The sequence below is a fragment of the Euprymna scolopes genome, chromosome 30 (genome assembly GCF_053919585.1).
Source record: "Euprymna scolopes isolate OS-2025 chromosome 30, ASM5391958v1, whole genome shotgun sequence".
Taxonomy (NCBI): Eukaryota; Metazoa; Mollusca; class Cephalopoda; order Sepiida; family Sepiolidae; genus Euprymna; species Euprymna scolopes.
Genome location: NC_136511.1, coordinates 81,551,134 through 81,577,823, shown reverse-complemented (window position 1 = coordinate 81,577,823; position 26,690 = coordinate 81,551,134). Strand labels below are relative to the sequence as shown.

The window sequence follows — 26,690 nt, the reverse complement described above, 5'->3', positions numbered from 1 at the left end:
TTGGTGTAGAGGGCTACTATCAGGGACATAAGCTACTGGGGTACTATGTAGGGTTGGGCAGCAAGATGTTGGTTCATGTTGCATTTGAACTTTTGCATGCCAGTACAGTTGGGAAAGCAGGGACCTGGAATGGAATTCCAAAATCTAGCAGTTCTAGGGAAGAAACTACTGGAGTAGAAAGCTCTCTTACATCTTGAGATCTCTGTGTAGGGGTGGGATTTAGCTGCTTGTCAGGTTTGTCGAGGGTATTTGGAGGCACAAGTGCTTGCTGTTTATCAGAGTATTCACCATTAAAATACTTGTAGAACAGACAGAGGGATGCAACATTTCGTCCGTGGGACAGAGGCTGAAGCCTAGATTACAGTTAAAAAAAAAAAATTGATATAGCTTAAAAATAAAGATTTAATTTTAGCCTCAAAATCTAATAGGTACTCTTTGTTATGGTACTCTTTGTTATGGTACTCTTTGTTATGGTACTCTTTGTTATGGTATTCTTTGTTATGGTACCTGCATAGTGAAGTAAGTGTTGCACAATCACTAAATGCATTTATTCTAAATTGGTTTTCCTGAAGTACAATGGCAAAAAGTCTAGGGTGATTAAATACAATGTCAGAATAAGCAGAAAAAGACGGACATTATTTCCAAGTTTTCCTTTTCCTAGACTAGTTGCCAAACCAATATTTGAGTGTAGTTACTATTTAATCCATATATATTTATGCAGTATTCAATATATAATCCACAACATTACACATGTTCTTCGCTGTCATAGATTGCATTATGAACCCAATTTTTATTTATATATTTAGCTATCATTGGGAATCTCTTAGAATCAATACTCAACCTTTAAATACACACATATCAAAACCTGAAAATTAAAAAACAACAGATTGCTGTACATTTTTCTTTATTAAATGAAAAATATTTTAAAAAGTATGTTTCTGAGATTTACCAAATAAGGACGTCTCAGAAAAAAGATTTCTCGTTTGATAAAAATATTATGCAGGATTACTTGATTTTCTAAAATTTTCAAATTCAACCATAAAAAATGTCGTAAAAAATGTGACTTATTCTTTCTATTCAATTTCTGTGCTGACCACACAAAACTCCTTTGCTGGAACTGCCAACATGATTGGACATACAATTTTTCTCTTCTAAAGACCACCTCCCTTCAGACTTTACAACAATAACAAAATGATAACAAAAAACAAAAAAACAAAAATGACATGGTGATTGCCACTGAAAGTCTCAGAAAAAAAAAATTAGAAATATGATTTTTCATTTAGTAAAAAACTATACAGCATTACTCTATTTCAAAATTCACTTATGAAATAATGCTTCCAAAAGATGCAACTAACTCCTTCTATAAATGCAGAAATAAGAAGGAACATTGGTAAACCCTCTAAGAGTGTCAACGTGGGATTCTATAGTGGAGCTATACTTCTCCTGTATTGGTTGGGTTCAGTAACAAGGACAAAGACGATTGGAAACAATGGTAGGATTAGCAGTAAAAAAAGTAGTTTTATTTCAGTTTTTCTTCTCTTTAACTAGTGTTGTGTAGCGGGTCAGGGGTTCGTGTTGGAGACACATTAACGGGACCTCAGAACAGATGATAATGAGGGAGACATTTTTAACAGAGTGGGATGATTCATGGGGAATGCAACAGTTCTTAACACATATAGAGGGCAAGAGATACTTCACTTATGATAGAGGAGGCACATTACTTGTAGGAACAAAAGTTCATTTATAGATGAATATACAAAACACATTTACCTTTTTGGTTGTGAGGAATGACGACACGAGACAGTTACAAATTATTAATGGTGATTTCCTTATTCATCTGTCGGCCGACTGATGAAGTCAGGAATTCAAACCTATCGACTACATAGTCTACTCTTCTCCCTTCACCTCTAAGGGGCTCTCACTCTCCAACTGACTCTATGGTAGCACATCTAAGATCATAAATGACCAAGTTCTCTCCGATTCTCTCTCCTCTGATCTTGAGCAAGTGGTACAATGAGGAAAGAGGTGGCTTGTTACTTTTAATGCATCTAAAACCAAGCTTTTATCTTTACATCATCAATGCTCTGATCCCCATCTGGCATCAATTGAAATGAAGGTCTCTTGTCTTGGGGAGACCTCATGTTTTGACAAGCTTCTGGGCTTGACATTTACTCCTGATCTGAAATGGAACACGCATTAAATCTGTTGCCAAGGCCGCTGAAAAAATGGTGGGATCCTTCTATCGATCCAGTAGATATCTCACTGCTGATGCAATTATCTGTCTATATAAGAGCCAGGTACGTCCAAGGATGGAGTACTGTTGCTACATCTGGGCAGGAGCTGCTAGAAAGGATATATCCTGCCTTGATAGAGTTCAAAATAGACTTCATAGCCTCGTAGGGGATGTCCTTTTCTCTTCCATGCAACCTCTTTCTCACAGAAGAGATGTTGTGAGTTTGTCTCTGCTTTATTGTTATTTTCATGGCAAGTGCAATCTATGGTCCCCCACCTCACCAAACGTTCGCAAGAAACACCCGTCTAGCAGAAAACACTATCAGTAATGTCCCCCACTCTTTATCTGTGCCTAAACCTTAATGTAGATTCCATGAACAAAGCTTCTTTCTTAGAACTGCATGCCTATGGAATTGTCTTCCGTTTTCCTGCTTTCCAGCTGACTACAATATGGTTGTGTTCAAGTCTAACGTAAACAAGTTTTTGATGAGCCGTTCCATATAAGTTAACAAATTTACTGAATTTCCATTACTAACGATTACTGTATTGTCCAATTGTCTACTCTTTAATCCTTATCCTCGAGTGACCTCTTGGCCTTGATAAGTGATGCCTTTGTAAAAAAAAAAAAAAATTCACCGTGTGTGATCTGCTCCGATTATCTGGTCCTAATCAACTTCCTAACTTCGAACCCTCGGTTCATATATTGAGAAATCTCCTTTGTTTATGACGTCAGAAGTGTGGTTCCCAACATGACTTTATCATGGATTTACATATGTCTGTCCAAACACACTTTTGGCAAACAAAGAATCCTCAATTCTAATTGTTTAATATCTAACCTATTTTTAAACAATATTTTTTAACTCGCATTGTCCATTTTTTTTAACTGACATATTTAATATCCAGTTATTTTAAAAGAATGGACAATCTTTTTTTCCAACATAAATAGAATTAACAATGGACTGCATTCCTAGGATTTCAATTATCTACTTGCTTACAGGGTTCGATTCTAGACTTTTCTTAATATCAATTTAACTTATCTAGTATGTCTTCTTACTTACATGAGAAGAGGACAGCCCTTTCATGTAACACTAGTAGTTACACAAGCAAGGTTTGAGTTCGGTCTATAAATATATAAATGATATCAAAACAAACATTAAGTTTGTTGCTTGCTTATGCACTTTTTTGTACCAATTTTGAATGGGAAAACTTGAATGCCTACTAGACACCACCCTCGAGTGTGTAAGGCTTCTCTGTACAGGGCTTTGTCAGGACAACCCCCTACAAGTAAACCATGACTAAATATTCAAAATAACATGGTATTCAAAATCTAAATAAGATCCCCTCAGTATGACTTCCCCACACTGGCATATGCAAGAGATAGTGCACCTTCTCCAAGTGATGTTGCCTATAGTAACAACTGGATACTCCACCAGAATATATGAATTCTTGTCCTTGAATCTGATAGGACCAACAGACTACAAGAAAAATATATTATAACATAGTTAACTGGTAAATTAGGGAGAAGAAAATTAATGCTATTCACGTCTTTATTAACTCACCATTTGAGATGTAAAAGAGAACTTAATGGAACACTCTAATGTCTATGTATCTTATATGGAGACAAAGCGTTAGTCTCAAGAAAGGGGTCCTTCTGATTTCTGAGAACTTTGATTGAGATATAATGAAACAATGAATGCATTCAATATATTTTATCATTGCAGATGCGTGCGGGCCCAGATTTTAACAATCTGTATCTTTATATTGGTATTCCACTTGCATTATTAATTTTGGCAATGATTATTGGTAAGTAGACTTGCATGTTTTTCCCCCTCTTGAACATTGAGTTATTTTTACAAAAATGTTTAACCTGAATATAGTTTTATTTGGTTCATGATAAGACTGAAACATCAATATTTGATTCTACCTAGCCACATTCCATTTTTCTTCCTTCCAATATATTCTTCAGAATATCAAAATGTGGTGATATATTTATTCAAGTAGGACTTGGATAATGCAAGGGAGACAAATCTTTGCAGCTTAAAATGACTTATCACCCTTGCATTGCTTGTGTTATTGGGCATTTTTTTTCCTCATCTGTTTTTATCTTTATATTAATGTTCTGTGATTACTTCACATGTTTCTATATATTTCTCGTTTCTTTGTAACCTAAACATTATTTTTTTCCTAATCTAATTTTTACCAAGACAAAATTGTTTAACCGAAAAATGTTTATACAAAAATGATATTGATGAATTCTAGGCAATGCTGAACAAAAAATTGCTCTTGGTTAACAAAATTTTATTAGTTAAAATAAATATTACTTTGCTATGTTTGTGTATGAAGAGTATAGATTAGCACTGTACTGAATTCGAGGTGAAGGCATTTTTCATTGGAGAAATGCTTGGTTTGAGTCTTATGATTGAAAACATGAAATTTGCAATAAGATATTTACTGACTTTAGAGCATTATACAAAAAATATTTATCTATATAATACATTATGGCTTTAAAGTTCATACGTATGTTATCGCCTTTCATACACTCACAAAAATTGAAGTCGTCCAATTAGCAAGGACGGTGATTGGTGATATAAGAATAAACAATTTCTAATTTATTCATTTTAAAATGAGTTATTCCAAAATCTAGTTATGTACATCTCCCCGCAATCAGCTAAAACAGTTTTATATAAATACATATATTATTTAATTATTGGAATTCTTTTGAGATGAGTAATTTGTATATTTTTATTTGTGGACTGTTATCCTTATCTTTTATAGTTGCTTAACGATGTTTCAACCAACTATTCCTCTGGCCTTCATCAGGTTGTTAACCGCGATGAAGATTTAACATTCCTATCTTGTCACAGTTAACAACCTAATGAAGGTCAGAGGAAGAGTTGGCCGAAACGTTAAACAACAACAATAAAAGACTAGCGTGGGTTCTTGGCATTTCTCGGGTGTTTGGAGGTGTGTGTTGAGCAAAAAAAAAAAAGGTGGTAGTAGGCAGGTAAGCTCGAACCTGTACTGCGAAGAAGGAAAAGCATGTGAAAAAAAAAGTGACGTCTTTGCTGTTGTGTCCATCACCAAACTGGAAGTGGCAAAGGTTTAAATTAAGGCTAGTCAATTGAAAAGAGAGGATGACTTTAAAAAATATCGGCGAAAAAAGCGACCCCTCCTTGTAGAAAAGTGCCCAGTTGAGGGTGAAAGAATTAATGTTTTTAGCCAATTTTTCAATATTTGTCGTCTGAAGGGTTGAGCTTCAAAATGATACCAATCTCGTGAAAATCTGTCACCTTTTGTCAAAAGTTTTAGGCAAACATACAAACATACATTTAAAAAGACACGTGAGATTTATATTATAGATAAGGATAATAGTCTGCAAATAAATATATTAAAAAAAAAAATACATATATGCACGTAAATAAATATATATACCCTGGAAGGATAATTTTGCAATTGCAGAAGGCAGGAACAATGACAGATATGTTGATCTACTGACAGTGTCAGAAAAAAAAGATGATGGAATGCAGGATATTATCCTGCTTGAGTATATGTTGAGCAAAAAATCAGAACCATTTTTTTTTTTGTATGGAGATAGAAATAAAAAAAACTACATAAAGTATCATACTGGAATTGCAATGCCCTGAAAGTACAGCGCCATCAGCTGTTTCACTACAAGCTTTTTACTGTCCTGGTTGCAGACAGCATCTATTAACACCTCTCTTCTTTTGAAAAAAGAAGCAGGTTGGTTATTAATTTCCTTCCCCACTGAGCAAATTAGGCACAAGACTGTTTTTTAATGTGGAGAGAAAGGGGAGGAGAAAGGGGGACCAGCTTCACCAGGATACAGAAGGGAGTGTTTAGGCACTCAGGATCAGTTGTTCATTTAAAAGGTCATTTTTTGAGGACTGTAGGAAGCAGCAGAGGAACCTAAGGAACATGGCTTGGATCGATTATCAAAATGCATATGATAGTGTCTTCCACACATGGGTACTGTGATGTCTTGCTTTATATAATATCAATCCAGTATTCAAAGAGACCATGAGTGTATATACAAAAATGTAGCAAAGAGCCATAGCATTAAGCAACAATAACAGAACTGTTAAAATCTCTTATGTCAAGATCAGAAGATGAATCTTCCAAGGGGATAGCCTATGTCCTTTATTCTTCTGCTTGGTGATAAAGTCTGTTAAGCAAGTTACTCTAAAACCAAAGTACCTACAAACTAAGCCAGGACTGCCAACAAGACCCAAATAAGAGTTAACCACCTGCTCTTCATGGATGACCTCAAGCTGTATGCTAACTCAGACACTAAGTTGACTTTTGCAGGTCGTATATAGCTTCTCCAGAAATATTGGAATGAAATTTGGTTTGGACAAATGTGCCAAGCACTCCAACAGAGTTGGGAAGAAAGTCCAAGCAGAAAACACACAGCTTGATGAAGATACTGACATCAAGGTCCCAGAAGAGCAGGAAAAATACAAATACCCTAGCATAGAAGAGAATGATTTATTTCAACATGCCAATATGAGAGAAAAAAATTGGCAGTGAATATATACTCTGTAAGGAAAATCTATAAAACAGAGCTTATCCTGTTATAAATGTCTGTACTGTCTGACTGTGGGTGTGTGTGTGTGTGACGCAATTTAAGTCAGCCTACAGGCAACCCACCCAGGCAATTTAGGTACCAAAATGAAGCTTATGACTCAGCGGACGTTTTAGTGGTATTTATATCCATGTTTGGTATATGGAAATGCAAAGAAATGCAAAGTAGTAGTGGTGATAGGAGTTAAATCGGTGGGAGTAGCAGCAGAGACAAAAATAGTAGTAGTGATAGGAGTTAAATTGGTGGGAGTAGCATCAGAAGCCGTTAGGCAAAGTGGTGTTGAGAGGCATTAAATCGGTGGGAGTAACAGCAGCAGTCAACGATTAATATTGGTTGAAAAATACAAGATTTTTTTTTTATTTAAAAAAAAATTACTTCCATTTTCTCCCTCTGATTAACAAAAAAAAGGACTTTCTCTGATTTGCAACCAAAAAAAAAAAAAAAGTAAGTAAAAAGGTTTCGATTAATATTGGTTGAAAAATATGAGTTTTTTTGTTTACTTTTTAAAAAAAATTACTTCCATTTTCTCCATCTGATTAAAAAACAAAAAAGGGACTTTCTCTGATTTGACCAGGGTGGTCAGTTTAGACCACCGGTCATTAAATAAAATAATACTTTTACCCATGTATCTCAGATTTATTTTCGCTAATATTGGTTGCAAAAAATACAAGATTTTTTTTTTTCTTTTTAAAACTAATTACTTCCATTTTCTTCGTCTGATTACAAAAAAAAAAAAAAAAAAAAAATTGGACTTTCTCTGATTCGACCAGGATGGTCAGTTTAGACCACCAGTCATTAAATAAAATAATACTTTTACCCATGTATCAGTAGTTCAAGGAGACATCTCCTACAGGAGAACTGACGAAAAAATAAATAATTGTTAACATTAGTTTCGTAAATATTGGTTGTGTAAATACACTGTACTTACTCGCTTTTTTTTTTCACAATATGCAGCCATCTGGCTGCAACAGTGCTACTTGTAAGCAAAATAACTACAATTAATCAACTAGCCATACATGTGATACAATACAGTTTTGGCATTGTTGACTGGTCATAAAAAAGACAAACAAAATTGGTTAAAAAGAAACGATGAGTGTTGAACAGAAAAATAGTTTACACTATTACTGCTGCAACCTTCAGAGATGTAGTAGAAGGGTATGATCCAAAACTGAAATGGTACCTTCTGATGGTCATGGTATTGGATCCAATTTTGGAGCTGTTAGTTGCTGTGTACTGTGAGTGTTGCATACAAAAAGTGAAATCTATTATTGATTTGAAAAATATTTAGCCGATAATCATTTTTCTGGTAAGAATATTGATTTTAAAAGAATTAAATTGCTACAATTTAAAAATAAATAAATGAGGAAAACAGTCCACAAAAAGAATGAATGCACAAATTATGAAACGTCATCTCAAAGGATTCCAAAAATAGAAAAAAAAAAAAAATATCATTCGACCTGACAATAGAAGAGCAGATAAGAATACAAAATTAGATTTATAAGACCATAAAATCCAACGTTCATTGCCCTTCAGGACCTGTGGCGCAGTGGATAGAGGTATTGAGTCTCTATGGTTCCAAGTGAGTATTGTCTCAAGATAGCAGTTTCAATCCTACCCAAGCAAGCCAGAGGATTAGTTGACCAAAACGTGGTGACAACAACAACTATGGAAGGTAGTAGTAATTACTGGGGATAAGTTAAGACTCAACATTCCTATTCAGTCACAGATAATCACCTGAAGAAGGCAAGAGGATGAGTTGGCTGAAACGTGGTGAAACAGCAACAACTGCTAAGATGAGAATAAGTTTGCGATAAAAATGAATGCACAAATTATGAAACCTTATCTCGAAAGATTCCAAAAACAATTAAAAAAAATTAATAAATAAAGAGATATACTTGTATTAATCATTTAAATATGTAGCTGCCAATGACAATTATTTTTACGAAATTAATTATTTTTTTTTGTTTTGACCATGACAAAACTTTATTATTTCTACAGGAATATTATTACCAGTAAATTACACACATTGATGTATGAAGTACTATGAAACTTCCACGAGATTGCATTAGTAATTTACCAATATCTATAATAATTCTTAAAACTTATGTTTCTGAATTTTTAAGATGAGTTTTGGTTATTCGTATTTGGATTTTTTTTTTATCTTGAGTATGATTTTCACAATGTTTTGATTGATGTAACCTCCGACCTTCTTCAGGTGTATCGTGTTGAACTCTGGGAATCTTTCTGTTGAACTTTGAAATCGGCACAAAATTTCGAATGGGACTCTTTTTTTTTTTTTTTTTTTTTTTTTTTAAATCCCTGGGGGTAGCATGCTGTTATTCTGTCAACCATGATTGGATAAAAGTCCAAAGTTATTTGCAATCATATTTTGAATGTTGCCCACATTGCGGAATGAACCTTTAACCCCCAGAAGAGCACAACTTACAACTGAATTTTACCAAGTGCTTTATCCACTATGCTACAAGTCTGTGAAGGGTTTGGTTCCAAATTCTGTGCAGAAGTTCGATAGAAAGATTCCCAAGTTTGACAAGATACGCCTGAAGAAAATTGAAGATTACATCGACTGAAATGTTGTGACAATCAGATTTTCTAATATGAATGAAGATTGCTTTTTCTATGAATTTTCCACCATTTTATAATTTAATTATTTTTTTCTTTTTCCATTTTCTTTTTACCATTTGCTCTGGCTGCGTCTTACAGGTGGTATGTTTTAATATTCCACAACACTTTTTAAAAATAAATCTACCCTCCCCCCTTCTCCCGCGTTTTCTTTCACATCCAATAAAATGTTGCCCCCACAACATCCTTTCCTAATTTTTCCCAAATAAAAGGTTCTGTTTATACTAATGGCTCACCACTTACCAAGGTCACTTGAGGATAAGGATTAATGAAATAGATAGATGATCAATAATATTATGAGAGGATTGGAAACGATGGGTAAAGATGAAGTGTTTAATTACCTGAGACGATTGAGAAGTACTTGTTTAGACTGAACATTATCATGTTGTAGTCAGCAGTAAAGCAGACTCATGGTAGTGGGTTATGCAGATGGGGAGTTATTGAAAAGAAAGTTTGTTCATAGAAGTTCATAGAGAGGAACAAAGGAAAGTTTCTTTTTGCATTATTGCATGACCAACAAGTTTTTGCTGTGAATGTTTTACGGGGGTGGGGGTGGTCCTGGATATGACCTTAAACTATATCCGATGGTGAGGCCCCAGCTTGCAGGCTTTGGGTAGTGTGGAGCCACCCTTTAATTGCCATTGCTCCCAAGTCCACTCTGACCCAGAGTGGTAGTACCTGTTAGGGTCCCAACTATGGGTTAAATAGAAACCGACTTGAAAAAATACATTCTATTAAAAAATTTTTCTTCCAAAAAAAAAATAACCCGAAAAGGGTTGATATGCCATAAAACAAAAACAACCAACCAACTACAGGAAAATTGTGACTGACAGATTGGACAAAATCTCCGTTTATATAAGATTTTTGGTCCATATGACCCATAATTCTAGTTTCTATAATTTTTTATTATGTTGATTATATTTGCGTATTAATGTTGCTCTAGTAGAATTTTAAGGCACTTGCTAATCACATTGACTAGTGCTATATGTACTTGTAGAATCGCCTTTATTAGTGTTACAGTGAATTACATGGGAAGCATGCTGTGTTCGTTAAAGTAATAGTTTAGTCCTTGTTACGATGGATAAACACTTCTGAAATTTGAAATATTTCAGAAATGCCTTGGTTGCCCAGCAACCATTCAAAAGAGGGAAGTGCATGTTTTTAGTTGCAGGCTTTTGTTGGTGCAAGCAATTTGCATGCATGAACACTGACTTATTTTAAAAGCTAAGCTATGATAGTAGACAGAAGGTATAAAAAGGCAGACGTGAACAGATGAGAAAGATTTGTGCCTTTGGGAGAGTGTTTTTGTCTGAGTTTTAGACCATCCTTGAAGTTTTAAAGGGTATTTCAATCTTCTACATGAAAATGACTACGATAAAAAAGGAAAATATTTTGTCCATAAAAAACAAAACAAAAAAAGAAATATCTGTATGATGTATGTACCCATGACGAAATGAAAATATTATATTCCAAAAATCATATAAATTGGTATAGTAGTTTTTTTTCTTTTTTTTATAAAGAAAATCTTTAAGCGGTTGAGAATTTATAGGCATTACAGCATAAATCGTGCAAGTTTTAAATTAATATTGAGTTATCCCCCCTTTTTTTTATTATTTAAATGGTGAACGAAAAAGTCACGCCTCCGGTACTCTTAAAATTTGATTTTCTTTTGTAAAATTACTTGATCAATTTACGTAATTTTTAAATATTTCATCACTGGTACGTATATCATACAGATTTTTCTTTTAATTTTGTTTTAGATATAAGGGAAATACTGCCTAAGAGCCAAAGAAAGTACTCAATTAACATTAAATTTATTGAAGCAATAAACATAGTGACAAGTTGACATAATGACCTAAAAAAAAAAAAAAAAAAGAGAAAATGTAAGGGAGATAATTCTATTTTACCTTAAAGGTAAGAATGAATTATCTCCCTTATTAGCTTATCTACATGTTTAGCTTTTTTCTTTTTCTTTTTTTTTCTTCCATTTTTTCGTGCCATTATTAAAAATAAAATAAATTAATCCTTGGCTAATATGAAATAAGATGAATATTGACAAGATTTATCAAGATAAATGTTTATTAATCCAATATCGAAATTTATTTTACGTTATCTAATGGCAGTTTCTTCAAATAAAAAGTTGCTCTCAAGTTCTTCACTTACCCTTTTTGTTATTATATATACATATGCTAATATGTAGTGTAGTATTCACCTGGTGCAGGCATCTAGTTTCCATCAAACAAGGAAGTTTTGAGTGAATATCAAAATTCACATAGTTCCCAACGTCATGTATATTCCAGTCAGAGAAGATAGCATTAATTGCCACCCATTTATTACTGACTAGGCTTAATGACAGAAATGGTTTGCTACTGTGAATATACTGATTTGTTAAAGTTTCTATCTATCCTGACGCTTGTATTCCTTTGCCTTTTATGTTATTACCAATCTTTCATTATTTACCATCTCCCCCACCTTCCATCCTGTCTCATATTGTTACAGTATGGCTTTTATAACCCAACCAACTCTAGTTTGATGTAACTGCTTTGAAAAACTAAATTTCTTCAACACCTAAAATCCATTAAAAAAATTGTTTTGCTCTAAAACCCTATGACTTTTTTTTTTTTGTCAGATTTACTTACAAGCAATTATTTATTAACTAGCGGGACCTGTGGAAACTCCACAGCATTCTCTTTCACATGTAATATGTTGATGTTAGCATTCTGTGAATATTCAGTATAAATGAAAGTGGCCTGATATTTTTGTAGCTCTTTTGTTAAAACTGCAAAAGTATTTATCTAAGCTATCAGGAACGCCTGGCATAGCCTGGTTGTAAAATGTGTTTTAATATATTTTAATTTATGCAGATTTCGTATATATTATCATAGTCAATTTTCTATTGAGTCTTATATATTATAAAGTTGTGATTTAAAAAAAAAATATAAGAATATATCCATATGACTTGGTTGCATCAGCTTGAATTAAAATAGAAACCAAAACTTGTGAAGAAATATATATATATATAAAACTTGATTTCCTTCAGCTATAACCGAAACAAAAACTTATGAAGAATTTTTGGTAAAATTATGGAGAAAAAAAAAATAGATGACTTGAGTGCCATCAGTTATAATCAAAACCAAAACTTATGGAATATTCTTGGTAAAATTATTTATTACAAGAAATAGAAGGTCGTAGCAATAAAACAGTCACTTGGAAGGTAAAAGATGTAAGTGTGACACACAAAATAACATGCTATCTTATTAATATATAAAAGATTATTCTGGCAAATGTTATTGTAATGGAGATATTTTTTTTAATAATGATCTGAAAAGCTCAGAATGTAAGGGAGTTTTACTACTGTTGCGATGATTAAATTGTAATTTGAACTGGAAAACCATGACCAGAAAAAAAAAATTAGCCTATTTTCCAACACCAAAAATGATTCTTTTTAATTGCTTTTGTTTAAAATTCAAGTTTCCATTACTGATACTAGCACTAAAATGATAAATATTAATTCATTTTAAACTACCAATAAAATTAAAGTTTATAGATCTGCCGACAAATGTATTATGTTTGCAGAAATGTATGCTCATATCGCATGAATAATCCAAAAATAAAAACAAATTTACAGCTAACTATAGAAATATAAAAACTATATATATATATATATATATATACTAGCTGGCCGTCCAGTGTTGTCTGGTCGTAGAAATGCTTAAATATTATATTTTAATTCATACAGAAATTGAGACGTGCATGCCAGTATTGTTTTTTTTTTTTTCTAAACAGTTGATTTCTTGTAAGTAAAAAGAAAATATTTAAGCAGAGATCGAAACCAAAACCTAAAGACAGTGAGTCGAACACGATAAACCTTAGGCCAGCTTGACACAACTTTTAAAAAGTGTTTTCAAACCTACTTATTCTTAACATAAGTAATCTGTCATGTGAATGATTCACGCATGCACATTCGTGAAACAGTTGACAGATAAAAATCCGATGACCTCCAAGTACCAAATTTTAAAATTTTGACTCCTTAGGATCTCTTTTTGTTTTGGATGAAAACCAATTAAAACGTTTTCCATATATCTGAATACTCTATATACCAAATTTCAAGTGTGTAGATCAAAAATTTGTTGATTATATAGGTTGAGAAATGTCCTCACACATACACATTCCTACTTTTATACATACATATATATATATATATATATATATATATAAAATAAAAATTACAATTAAATTTACCAAAATGATCCAAGATGGTAAAATTAAAGTAGATTATAAATATTAAAGAATTAATATTTATAAAGTTATCTCAGCCAGATGTATAAGCTCGATAAAACCAAATAGGAGATAGAGCTAATAATACGAGCAAACAGTTAATAAAACATGTTAAAAAACACTTTGAAATGAGTTAAAAACATATTTAATCTGAAAAGGAAACACTAGATAAGTGGATAGTCCTTAATCCGCGGAGTTTCGAAGAAATACTTTCCTTCTCATCAGAGGGTAGGAATTAGCAAAATGCGGGATCGGATTTTGCATGCAAAAGTATTTGATGAAACAACAAGTAAGTCAAAGATCTTGAAAACAAAAAAAGTGAAACAGAGGGAATATGGTGAAGAAAAAGGTGATTACACGTGAATGGATAGTCTGGTGGAAGATAAATAATCCAGTGACGGTAAAATCCAAATATATAACTTCAAGAAAGTTAATTGAATTTCCATTTGCACAAGTAAAATCCAAGGAAATCCCGTAATTAGAAGAAGATGGTCCATAATAATCCAAAGGCAGAAATCCATGGAATGATTCACAAAAATGTGTACAAGGAAAAAAGGAAAAAATTCCAATAATATTAATAAAAGAAAAATAAGATATGCTTTTCGCATGCAAAATCCGATCTCGCATTTTGCTAATTCCTACCCTCTGATGAGAAGGAAAGTATTTCTTCGAGACTCCGCGGATTAAGGACTATCCACTTATCTAATGTTTCCTTTTCAGATTAAATATGTTTTTAACTCATTTCAAAGTGTTTTTTAACATGTTTTATTAACTTTTTGCTCGTATATATATATATATATATATATATATATATATGAGAGAGAGAGAGACAGTGATAGCTATAGAAATATAAAAAAATCGCAATCAGTAATTTAGAATAGAATCTATAATTTCATCAGAATCTCCAAAAGTTTAGAATCATCCCTTCACTAGTCATTACTCTTAAATTTTAACCTTTTTTTCCCATTATTTTCTGACTTAAATCCTAAACCAAATTGGATGGTGAAGAGTTTCCAGTTTCATGTTAAGAATGATATACAATTAAGCATATACTAATAGACTGTCACGATCTCTGATGAAGCCAGAAAAAATATTAGAATTCAAATAACTTGAAGGATTTGTTCAAAAGTGCTAATTCATGCAATATCTTAAATTTCATTAAAGGAATTACTCTTCAATAAAATTTCACTTAATATATCTTTAAAAAAAACAATGCGTATAAAAATATAATTATCTCATCTATGGGATTTTATCCCACAATTTGATTCAGCATTAAATAGGTTATTTAATGCCAATGGTTTAAATATAAAACAAAGCAAAACCAAATGTGAAAAAAAAAAAAAAAAAAAAAAAACTAAAATATAATTAACGAATTCTGCAATGCACCAGGTAAGTATAACTAGTTCTATTATAAAATGATAATGAACCCCTCAAGATTAATTGAGCTAAAGAATTATTGATCCAATATTAATTTTTTTTTTTTAAAGTTGCTTTCAATTTTTTAAAATTGCTTTTGTATTCAATATATATTCAGTAATGCCACCATTCTTTAAACATTCGTTAATGGCACACCCTTCCATAAACATTCATTAATGACACACCCTTTGATAAGCGTTCGTTAATGGCACACCCTTTGATAAGCGTTCGTTAATGGCACACCCTTTGATAAGCGTTCGTTAATGGCACACCCTTTGATAAGCGTTCGTTAATGGCACACCCTTTGATGAGCGTTCGTTAATGGCACACCCTTTGATGAGCGTTCGTTAATGGCACACCCTTTGATGAGCGTTCGTTAATGGCACACTCTTTGATGAGCGTTCGTTAATGGCACACTCTTTGATGAGCGTTCATTAATGGCACACCCTTTGATGAGCGTTCATTAATGGCACATCCTTCTGTCTGTGTTTGGAATCGGCACACCCTTCCATCTATGTTCGATAATGGCACACCCTTCCGTCTATGTTCGGTAATGGCACACCCTTCTGTCTATGTTCGGTAATGGCACACCCTTCCGTCTATGTTCGGTAATGGCACACCCTTCCGTCTATGTTCGGTAATGGCACACCTTTCCGTCTAGGTTCGGTAATGGCACACCCTTCCGTCTACGTTCGGTAATGGCACACCCTTCCGTCTACGTTCGGTAATGGCACACCCTTCCGTCTACGTTTGGTAATGGCACACCCTTCCGTCTACGTTTGGTAATGGCACACCCTTCCGTCTACGTTTGGTAATGGCACACCCTTCCGTCTACGTTCGGTAATGGCACACCCTTCCGTCTACGTTCGGTAATGGCACACCATTCCGTCTACGTTCGGTAATGGCACACCATTCCGTCTACGTTCGGTAATGGCACACCATTCCATATATATTTGGTAATGTAATTTATTATCAAATATTATTGAAATAAAGTCTTATTTCATTGCTTGTGATATTAAATTTTTATACATGATGCAAACCGGACACGCATATATTCACTTTTCTTATATTATTCTATCAAATGTGTTCTTTCTGGTTGCATAGTTGTGCTTGGTGGAATGGACGATATTGTGACTAATCCAAATCTCCTCCCCTCCTGCTGCCCTGCCAAGTAGTTAATATTGAGGAGCATATGACAACTGAATAAACAGTAGCCCCCCTCCTCCCACCTGCCTTCTTGAAAAAAATGTTAATTCTAGATATTGTGTCGGACCAACATATACTATACTACTCTCTTCAAAGAGGAGATAATACCTGAGAGAAATGTATCATGACTAATGAAAATGTACTACACAGAATTAATCACGAATTGTTATAATGTGAATATAGTTAGAATAGGTGAAAAAAAAACTTCCATATTGATTCATTTATATATCATTAGAAATAATGGCTAGGTTCTGTGTTCACGAGTAATGCTGCAATAAAAATTAGGTGAAAAAATATTTCTATTTTTATAAACAAAGAAAAATATGCTAGCTTAGGAAGAACGAAAACTTCCTTTCATCAGTTTCTACTTAAATAAATGTATAAATGAGTTATTCTTTCTTGGCTTATTTAGATCTTTCAAACTTAATTTTTATTTTGATGTTCACGTGGATAATGAAGCTGGGCATAAAAAAAAGAAAATCATTAAGTTTTTTTTTTTTCACTGAAACATGGTTTGAGTTAAAAATAATAAAATTTGTTTATGAGTAATATAAACTTGCTTGTATTTCACCCTAAACAATTTACGTGACTGAAATAGGCATTAACCCAAAATAAAAGGAGTATTTTCAAACTATTGTCGATAGAATAATCTCAAAACAAATACTCCTTTCCCTATTTTAGTTGTATAAATTGAACAAAAATAAGAGAAAAAAGGGCAGCATTTGTTTAATTGGTGGCGGGAATAATGTTTATAATGAGATTTATTAAGATATGAAAGACAAACTTAAAGATAATCTTACAATTTAAACAGAAAATTCAATTTTATTGGTTTTTATTTTAAGTAAAAGACATTTTTATTTCATATGTTTATTCATAATAAAAAAAAATTATGCTCTATATATTCGCTTTATAGCAAGAAGACGGTTTTATGATACCACATCACACTAATGAATAAAGATATTCTGATTTTTAATTAATATCTTTGTTCACTTTTTTTTTTTTTAAATTCATTTAAAAATGTCGAGTCACAAAAAATATTTTTATGGTTCCTTGGCCTTTTGGCTAATCTCATCTAGAGACTGTCCTGCTTGTTTTTGGTTCCTGAAAAACAGTGAGCGATCTAATACTTTGATTAAGCTCGGGAGGGACCATACTAACCCCCCATCCCCTCTTGGCATTTTATTTGGTTAAATCTTTTCTTGGGGTTTTCTTAGTTTTTTTCCCACTCCTCACCACAGACATTTTACAAAACCAAATTTAAAGATTTTTTTTTTATCGTATGAATTTTTTCTCATTTTGCATCTTTTATCATTTATGTTAAAAAAAAATTGTTTGTATACACACATGCACACATATACATAATTTTTACAAAAACGCTGAGGAATGGAGTGAATGTGGTAAATGGTGTCAGTCAAGAGTAATCTCCAAAGTTTTTAAGACTTTTTAAAAAGATCCTGCACCCATCCCTCTCCCCCAAATTTCTTATAGGGCTTCAGGCCTAAGTTTTTTTGTTTGTTAATTTTTTATTTTATTGTTCAGACTTTAAATTGTAAAATTTATGATCAATAAACTGTATGAATAAGATGAAAGTGGAGTATCTGTTCCCTACATGCCGGAAGTTTCCATGTAAATTATCTACCTTGAAAATTCTAAAGTTTTAAAAATGCTATCCATTTTTTAATAATTATAATAGTATTACTGATAAAACTATAGAAGAAAATTTAGCAAAACAAATTAGAAATCTATATTAATTTATTAAAAACTTAAATACATATGCAAATGAGCAATATCAAGAGTTGTTTGAGGGAATTTTGAGATTACTATATACAGTATTTGAAAATGTTGTCGCATCATTATAATTAAAAAAAAATGCTTAACTGGTTTTGATGTTAGGATAGATGGAAACAAAAGACTTTCACATTTAGATATGTGTGTGTATTACAATATTCAATAAAGATGAATCTAACTGTATTTACATCACTAATGATCATTAATACGCATGAACATATAAAGTTACCTTGTTAGATTTTCAAAGTCAGACCTAAACAGCAAACTCTGACATATTGATATTTGATTTAAACTAGCCTATATTTGCATTTTTTTTCTCATTATGCTAATAGTACAAATATAATATTTTTTAGCTTTCATTTTTTTTTTCTGAAAATACTTATTTTAGGTTAGAGTAGATACATTTTGTGCTTATCAATTGATACATTTTATATATATAAAATATGGAAATATTGTGTCTCCACATTAAACCCAAGACATGGGGGAAAAAAAACTTTCACATTTATTCATTTAGATTTTTTTAAATTTTGATTTAATAATTCGTTTTTTTCTTTTTTTTTTTTTTTTTTGTAGGAATTGTTTTCTTTGTACTTTCTGCTCGTAAAAAAAGAGCTACAAGTGGAACCTACAGTCCCAGTCAGCAAGAAATGTCTGGAGCTCGTGTGGAACTCGGCAATGTTATGAAGATCCCACCAACTGAGCGTTTAATATGAGAGCTCTTAAGTTTACAAAGTAGAAAAATAAACAAAACATGGAAACCATAAAAAAGCAGACCAAAGAGCAGGACTTTCAATTTAAAATTAAAAAAAAGAAAAATTGTTGACATTAAAGAACTTGGAGCTAAGATGGAAAAAATAGCAATTGGATTGTCATACAGTTGATGGAATCAATGGCTGCTCATCTCTAACGTGAAGGAATTGTTGTTCAATGGTGCCAAGCTTCCTTACAATTCTCATCTCTTGACTCTGCTTCATGTATTTAATTTTTTATTTTCTATCATTCATTGAAATCATCATCTTCATACAAAATACATTTTTTTATATACTTGTTCATTTTACTTGTCTATTACAAAACCATTTCGAACTTAAAAATTGGTGCAAGTCTACAGTTCAACCTAAATAAAAAAAAAATACAGAAAAATCTGACGTACACACTCATCATGGAATGAAAATGTCATATACCAAAAATCATGTAAATTGATCAAGTAGTTTCTTTTAAATAAAGAAAATCATTTTTAAAGGGATTTTAAGCAGTCAATGTGATGCAATACATTAGCATTATAAGGCTAATCTCAATTTGAATTGAGTTATCTACCCCCCCTTTTTTTTAAGATGTCAAAATGAGACTGAATTTTTGCTTGCTCAAAATTTGGTTTTCTTAGTTAAAATGAAAATTTATTTGATTAATTTACATTATTTTTAGAATGACATCTTTGTTGCATAACTGATACATACATCATAAAGATTTATTTGTATTTTTGCTTTTTAATTAGATTGAAATCTGGACAAGCACCTAAAAATTATATACTACGTCTTTGACCTATCTCTGAAGGTCACTGTATGTATAACTTTTGTGCCAATTTTTAAATTTGAACATATTTTTAAATTAAAATTTTTTTTTAGTTGTCCTCATATTGTAACTATATTTTTTAAATGTTTGCCGATACTTATTGACAATGAATGAATAACGCATTTTAACAAAAGAAAAAAATAATGATTCATGCACAGATGTAATATAACTTAAATTTTAAAAGCTATCTAAAAAAAAAAAAATCAAAACCAAAACGTGTCAATTACAGTTACTTGAGAATCTTAATTTTTCTTATATCAATTCTCATTAAAATAAAACTGTGCCTGACTTTTACTGTACTTTAAAATGTTTCCCCTCCCTTAAATTAAATAAACTCAAGACAAAAATTTGAAGGAAAAAAAGCGTGCTAAAAAAATAATGTATAATTGTCATATCTGCAAAGTTTCTACAGATTTGATATAAAAATAACTGGATATTGATTATATAAATATATACCTTATCCATCTAAATATAACCAAGTGCATTATTAGCCTAACGAATACCATTACAGGTTATGGAATGGGTTAAGCAGGGCTTAAATCCAGTCGGGCTTATTACATTCGCTCATATTGAAATACCGTTGAGAAAGGTATTAACCACAACCCCTAGCTATGGGTAAAAATAGCAACTTGTGTTCAACTTTTTATACACAATGAATCATTTACAATAATTTTTATTTTGGCATTAAGTAACCTCAAAAAGGGTTGATATGCTATAAAATGGTCAAACCAAATTCTCTAAGTATATTTTGGCATATACGACAATGCACATGACAAGGCTTTTTTGTGATTTATATATTTTATGCAAAGTTCAGCTTGGATGAACTCTGGTTATCTTCCATTTCTTGTATCTAGATTTAGTTTGAATCAAGCAAACATTGCTTGAATTTAGATCGTGAAAAAAAAAAATGTCTCTAGATTATGGTTTTGGATTCCCACAGAAATTCCAAAAAATCTTGTATCTAGATTAAAGGTTCAAATTCCCACAGAAGCAAACACCTTTTTTCTTCTAGATAGTGAGTTCGAAGGCAAAAAGTTATTTTTTAGTTAAAGTTTTATTTTAGTTAATGCCAGTTATAATATAACAGTAGTAACTATTTAATGCAAGGTGTATGTAGGTAATACCAGAATTATAATGTATATATGTGATATTTAGATTGGGTAATTCTTTATTCATTATTTTATTATTTATTTTATTTTATTTGGCAGACTCTTATCCTTATCTTCATAGTTGTTGTTCCATCCATAGAGGCTCAACGTCTCTATCACTGTGCTATGGGCTAGAGGTGTTGAATCTTCATGATTCCAGGTGAGCATTGTCTGAAGATAGCGGTTCCAATCCTACCCAAAGCAGGCCAGAGGAGTAGTTGGTCAAAACGTGATGAGACAACAACAACTATGGAAGGCAGTAATTACTGGGGATACAGTTACAAGACTAGGCATTCCTATCTCGTCGCAGTTAATCACTTGAAGAAGGCCAGAGGATGAGTTGGCTGAAATGTAGTGAAACAACAACTATGAAGATGAGGATAACAGTCCACAAACAAGAATGAAAATGCAAGATTGTTCATCTCAAAGGATTTCAATAAAAATAATGGATAATTCTTGTACAGCTAAAATATGGATATTTTTGTCAGACACTTTGCAAAAAAAGCAAAACAAAGAAAATGATTTAAATTTAGAAAAAAAAAGTGAGAAATGGAAGAAAAAATAGAATGAGGAGGAGGAGAAGGAGTTTTTGGTTGCCAGTATTAAGTCGAACTTATCATTTCAAGTAAATATATCGTGTTGTGATTTATAATTTATTTTCAAGTCCCTCCACCCCATTTTTATTGAATGTTTTATGATTAATATTTATTATTTTGTTTTTAATTTTTTTAATTTGTTTAAAAATATTTTTTAAATTAAAAATAATTTTAAAAAATTTATTTAAAAAATATTTTTTGCATAATTTTTTTTTTTTTTGTCGTATTTGATTAAAAAGTGGAAAAAATTTCATGTAAATCATTGAGCTAAAACTCATCTGGTTTGATAATGCCTTATCAGTCTTTTGAAAAAGATGATTTTTTTTTTTTAAACCCACCTCAAAAAGATCCTCTGGAACAATTGGTCTGAGTTTGCAAAGAGGTTGATAACGAAGGACTACAGCGTTGTTTCATTAAATATTTTTTTATTATTGTAAAATAAAAACAAAACAAGAAAAAAAATACAAGAGTTCAGAAATATAAAAAATTCTCCTTATTTCTTTGTTTTCTTTCTTTGTTTTATTTTTTCTTTTTCTTTATTTTTTCTTTATTTTATATTTTATTTCTTTTTCTTTGTTTTATTTTTTCTTTATTTCTTTCTTTGTCTCATTTCCTTGTCTTTCTTTCTTTTTCTTTGTCTGTTTTATATCTTTTTTCTTTGTTTTTCTTTTTCTTTGTTTTTCTTTTTCTTTGTTTTTCTTTTTCTTTGTTTTTCTTTTTCTTTGTTTTTCTTTTTCTTTGTTTTTCTTTTTCTTTGTTTTTCTTTCTTTCTTTGTTTTTCTTTCTTACTTTTTCTTTGTCTTTGTTTATCTTTTTTGTGTTTGTTTTATATATTTTTCTTTGTCTTTGTTTTATATCTTTTTTCTTTGTTTTTCTTTTTCTTTGTTTTTCTTTTTCTTTGTTTTTCTTTTTCTTTGTTTTTCTTTTTCTTTGTTTTTCTTTCTTGTTTTTCTTTTTCTTTCTTGTTTTTCTTTCTTGTTTTTCTTTCTTGTTTTTCTTTCTTGTTTTTCTTTCTTTGTTTTCCTTTCTTTTTCTTTGTCTTTGTTTTATATTTTTTTGTCTTTGTTTTATATGTTTTTGTCTTTGTTTAATATCTTTTTCCTTGTCTTTGTTTTATATCATTTTTGTCTTTGGTTTATATGTTTTTTCTTTGTTTTTCTTTTTCTTTGTTTTTCTTTTGTTTTTCTTTCTTTCTTTCTTTGTTTTTCTTTCTTTTTTCTTTGTCTGTTTAATATCTTTTTTTGTCTGTTTTATATCTTTTTTGTTTTTTTTCTTTGTTTTTCTTTGTCTTTGTTTAATATCTATTTTTTCTTTGTTTTATATCTTTTTCTTTGTTTTCTTTTTCTTTGTTTTTTTCTTTTTCTTTTCCTTTTCTTTCTTTTCCTTCCTTTCTTCCTTCCTTTCTTTTTCCTTTTCTTTCTTTTTCCTTTCTTTCTTTTTTGTTCAAATTTGAAAAGAAACCATTTTCTTTAACCATTTGTCACATTCAAACGTTTCTTCCTAAAGAAAAACAAAATATTCATTTGGATACATGCATATGTCTTTATTCAGAAAAGGTGACCACTCTAACAAAGTTATTTTTTGAGAGAAATTTAAAACAAGTGGAGCATGCATAGTGCCCCGTGAGTGAATGAGGCATAAAAAAAAAAATGAAGTTTAGTATTTACCCTCACCCCCATTTAGCCCCAAAAGTACCTACGGGACGTCAAATCCTGGTAAAAATGAACAAACTGTGCAGTTTTAGGCCTTAACATATGTAAATTTCAGTTCTGCATCATGCCAAAAATAGAAATGACTAAGTCCAGCATCCCCCCCCCATTTAGCCCCCAAGTCCTTAACATATTTAAATTTGTGTTCAGCACCATGAAAAACTGCTAAATAGACATACACAGAAAATTTTGGACAAATATGGTAAAAGTCCCAAAAATGGAGTGTTTTTATTAGCCCTAAAAGAGTGCTTGGGGCACACCCAAGCGTTATTGCAAAGTATAGACAAACAAAATTATATAGAAATCAGTTAGTTACAACTTTTCAGAAAGTTTTATAAAATCCAAGGCATCAATTTGTAAACTTTTTCTCACAGAAGCAACATTGCAAATCTATCTTTGCCATAAAATAGTAATAGTGCAATTGTTTGACTGAATTTCAATCTATGGTTCCCCGCCTACCACTTTGCAAAACATTCGTAGCAGACACTCACCTCCCTACAATCACTGTTAACAATTTCCATCACTCTTTGTATGTTCCTAAATCTAAATGCAAATTCCATGAACAAAGCTTCTTTCCTTGAACTGTCAGATGACAACGTGGTCATCCTCCAGTTCAATGTAAACAAGTTCTTGTTGAGCCGACCCCTTGAATAATCAAAATTGATCCAATTTCCACCACTCTTGATCATTATGCTGTTGTCTCACTGACCACCTTACACTTGTGGCCTGCAGGCCTTGATAAGTCGTGTCTCTCTTGTAAAAATTGAACTACTTAAGTTTTTTTTTAAATTACTAATGTGTTACCACTGTGGCTCGGACAACAGCATATTCTTTTCATTGTTTTGCATCTGAAGTGTGTATCTGTTAATATCTTATATGCTCTTATATAGAGTGATGCGGTCCTTTGTTGATTAACTGTGTTTAACTGTGTCGGATAAATACTCGAGAGTCAAAACAATAAAAAGAATATTCTCTTGTCATAGCCCTAGTTATCACTTATCAAGGCCCATAAGATGATAAAGGTCAATGATATGAATGGATTAGTGGTTTAATGATGCAGTTTAAGAGAGCAGTGAGCTTCATTAGAGTGGTTCGTCTTGTAGAGGATTATTTTAAATCTTGTGCACAATGTAAAAGTAACAATACTGCAAACAGCAATGCACAACAGCAATTGATACTCACAGGTCCAACCAAGCTGAAATGATGACCGGCACCTGGCTAAGCATAAGAGGTCTTGCAAGCCAACTAACACCTAGCAATGACAATGAATACACCGGTTTTTATTGTATCAAATAAAATCTTATTTTGGCTTGAGTGCAGACGTGATTTAACTGCATACAGCATGACTGATTCAACCCTTCGGATTCGATCACATAGAAAGACATTGGCCAGTGTTGCCACCCCAGAATCTGGGACACTTGTAGCACCTTAAATACAAAAACCTGATGATGAATGACAACGCAAAAATATATTTATAAACAACATGTTTGACACATGGGTGCAGCGTAGACCAAGAAAAACCTGGCTTGAGTGTGTAAGAAATAATTTGGTTAGATGCAGCAGAATTGATATCAATTGGACCACATGAAGAGGCATTACTTGGTGTTGCCATCCTGGAGTCTGGGTTTATACATGTTTATTAATACTAGCAGGCGGCCTGGCATTGCCCAGTTGTAAGATATGCTTTATATTTTAGTAAAGGATAAAAAATTTATTATTGCTGATGAGATAAAAGACAAATAACTTATTTAATTATGAATAAAAGGTAAGTAATTAGTGGAATAAAGGATAAATAACTTTTATATTTATTACTAATAGGATAAAAAATGAATAACTATTATCATTATTATTAATGGAATAAAGTTAAACTATTATTTCATAATTATTACTAATAGAATAAAAGATAAGTAAGCATTATTATCATTACTAAATATTACTAATGGAATAAAAGATTATTATTAAACTAGCGGGGGTACCCGGCGTTGCCCGAGTGTTTGTTTCCGGGACGGGGGAGGGGGAGTTTAAAAAAATGTTATGGTAGGTAAGTAGGAAGGATCAAACCCGGAGTCATGACTAAAAGTAGGAAAATAAAGTGTGAAAAAAAAACCAAAAAAAACATCTGCAACGTTAACAGTTCGGCCACCAAGAAAAGTCCATTCCAGTTGTTTAGGAAAAAAAAAAAAAAAAAAAAAAAACGACTACGGTAGGTCGGCGCGAACGTGAAAATATAATATGAATTGTCCAGCACGCTAACCACTACGCCACAGAGCACTGCAGCTTAGTTTAGTGATTTTAAATAATTTCACATGAAAGAACTACGAAGCCAAACCGGTGTTCTCTTCTCAACTGTTCCTTGTGAACGATCCCCAAACGGTGTTAAGTGGTGGCAGGGGGAGGAGGAAATTATTAGAGAGAAAATATTTTACCACTTCCATTGATCTTAACCGATTTTGGCCGTGACTTCTCAGCAGAAAAAGTATAGAAATCTAAGATTATGGAGGAATTTGAGAAATAATAAGCCTATAACACACCTCAGATATTGTTCTGCCGTTTGTGCATATTATATTTGCATGAAATATCTTAATTTTTAATCCTATTAATGTCAAAATCAGACGGGAAAAAATGAGTTCATTTTATTTATATAGAAGACCATTATTATCATTAATAATATTACTAATGGAAAAAAATATGTATATTTTTTATTTTATGTTATTGTATAATTATTACTAATGTAATAAAGGATATGTAACTATTATTATTATTACTAATGGAATAAAGGATATATAACTATTATTATTACTAATGGAATAAACGGTAAATAACTATTATTTTATAATTATTATTAATGAGAAAAAGGATATATAGACTTATTATTATTATTATTAATACTAATGAAATAAAATTACAAAATTTCAGCCAGATCAGCTCAGTTTTTGAGAAAAAGTAGAATGGACAGACAATTCTTATTTATATAAAGTGAAGTTTGTTTATATATACAGAATTCATTCCTAAACTAATTAACAAATTATGAAGTTGGAAACAGCTGCTAGAGGTAAGGGTGTATAATATTGGCTATATTTAATTTAATTTAGTTTTATCTAAAGAGAAAAATGGGGTGAAATCCCTTTGTGAAAATTAAAACTAATTTTTGTAAAATTTTCGCAATAGGTATTAGACATCAATTAATAAATATTTCTCAAATTTCAATTTCTTTTAAAGTGTTTTCTGGGGGGGGGGGAGTAATATAAGCATAACATAGTATTTGAAAATTCAAATATTTCAGATTTGATCTAAATTTATTAGACATTAAGATTCCTTGAATTTCAATTTCTTTAGAACTCGTAAGCTGAAACTTCTTGCTGCAATTTTGCAAAAGTTGCACTAAATCTACCACATCTCATTGCAGACGATACTGCATGCAAAACTGATTTTATTTGCAATATAAGACATAATCGCACAAATAGACACAATAGGAGAGAATTTGAATGCTATACAACACCATCTC

At 31.7% G+C, this 26,690-nt stretch overlaps 1 protein-coding gene across 2 annotated transcripts in view; it reads left to right on the top strand.

Annotated features, from left to right (window-relative positions):
- Positions 1-21,972, top strand: part of LOC145254854 (protein crumbs-like) — a 402,139-nt gene extending 380,167 nt beyond the window's left edge. Inside the window, exons 28-29 of one of the 2 annotated variants that reach the window (XM_080113704.1) lie at positions 3,954-4,035; positions 18,737-21,972. In XM_080113704.1, the coding sequence (XP_079969830.1) occupies positions 3,954-4,035; positions 18,737-18,876 (222 nt within the window). In that variant the 3' untranslated portion in view covers positions 18,877-21,972. Of the gene's footprint in view, positions 1-3,953; positions 4,038-18,735 lie in introns of both variants that reach the window. The other variant, XM_080113705.1, reaches the window with a different exon arrangement.
- Positions 21,973-26,690: the final 4,718 nt, after the last annotated feature.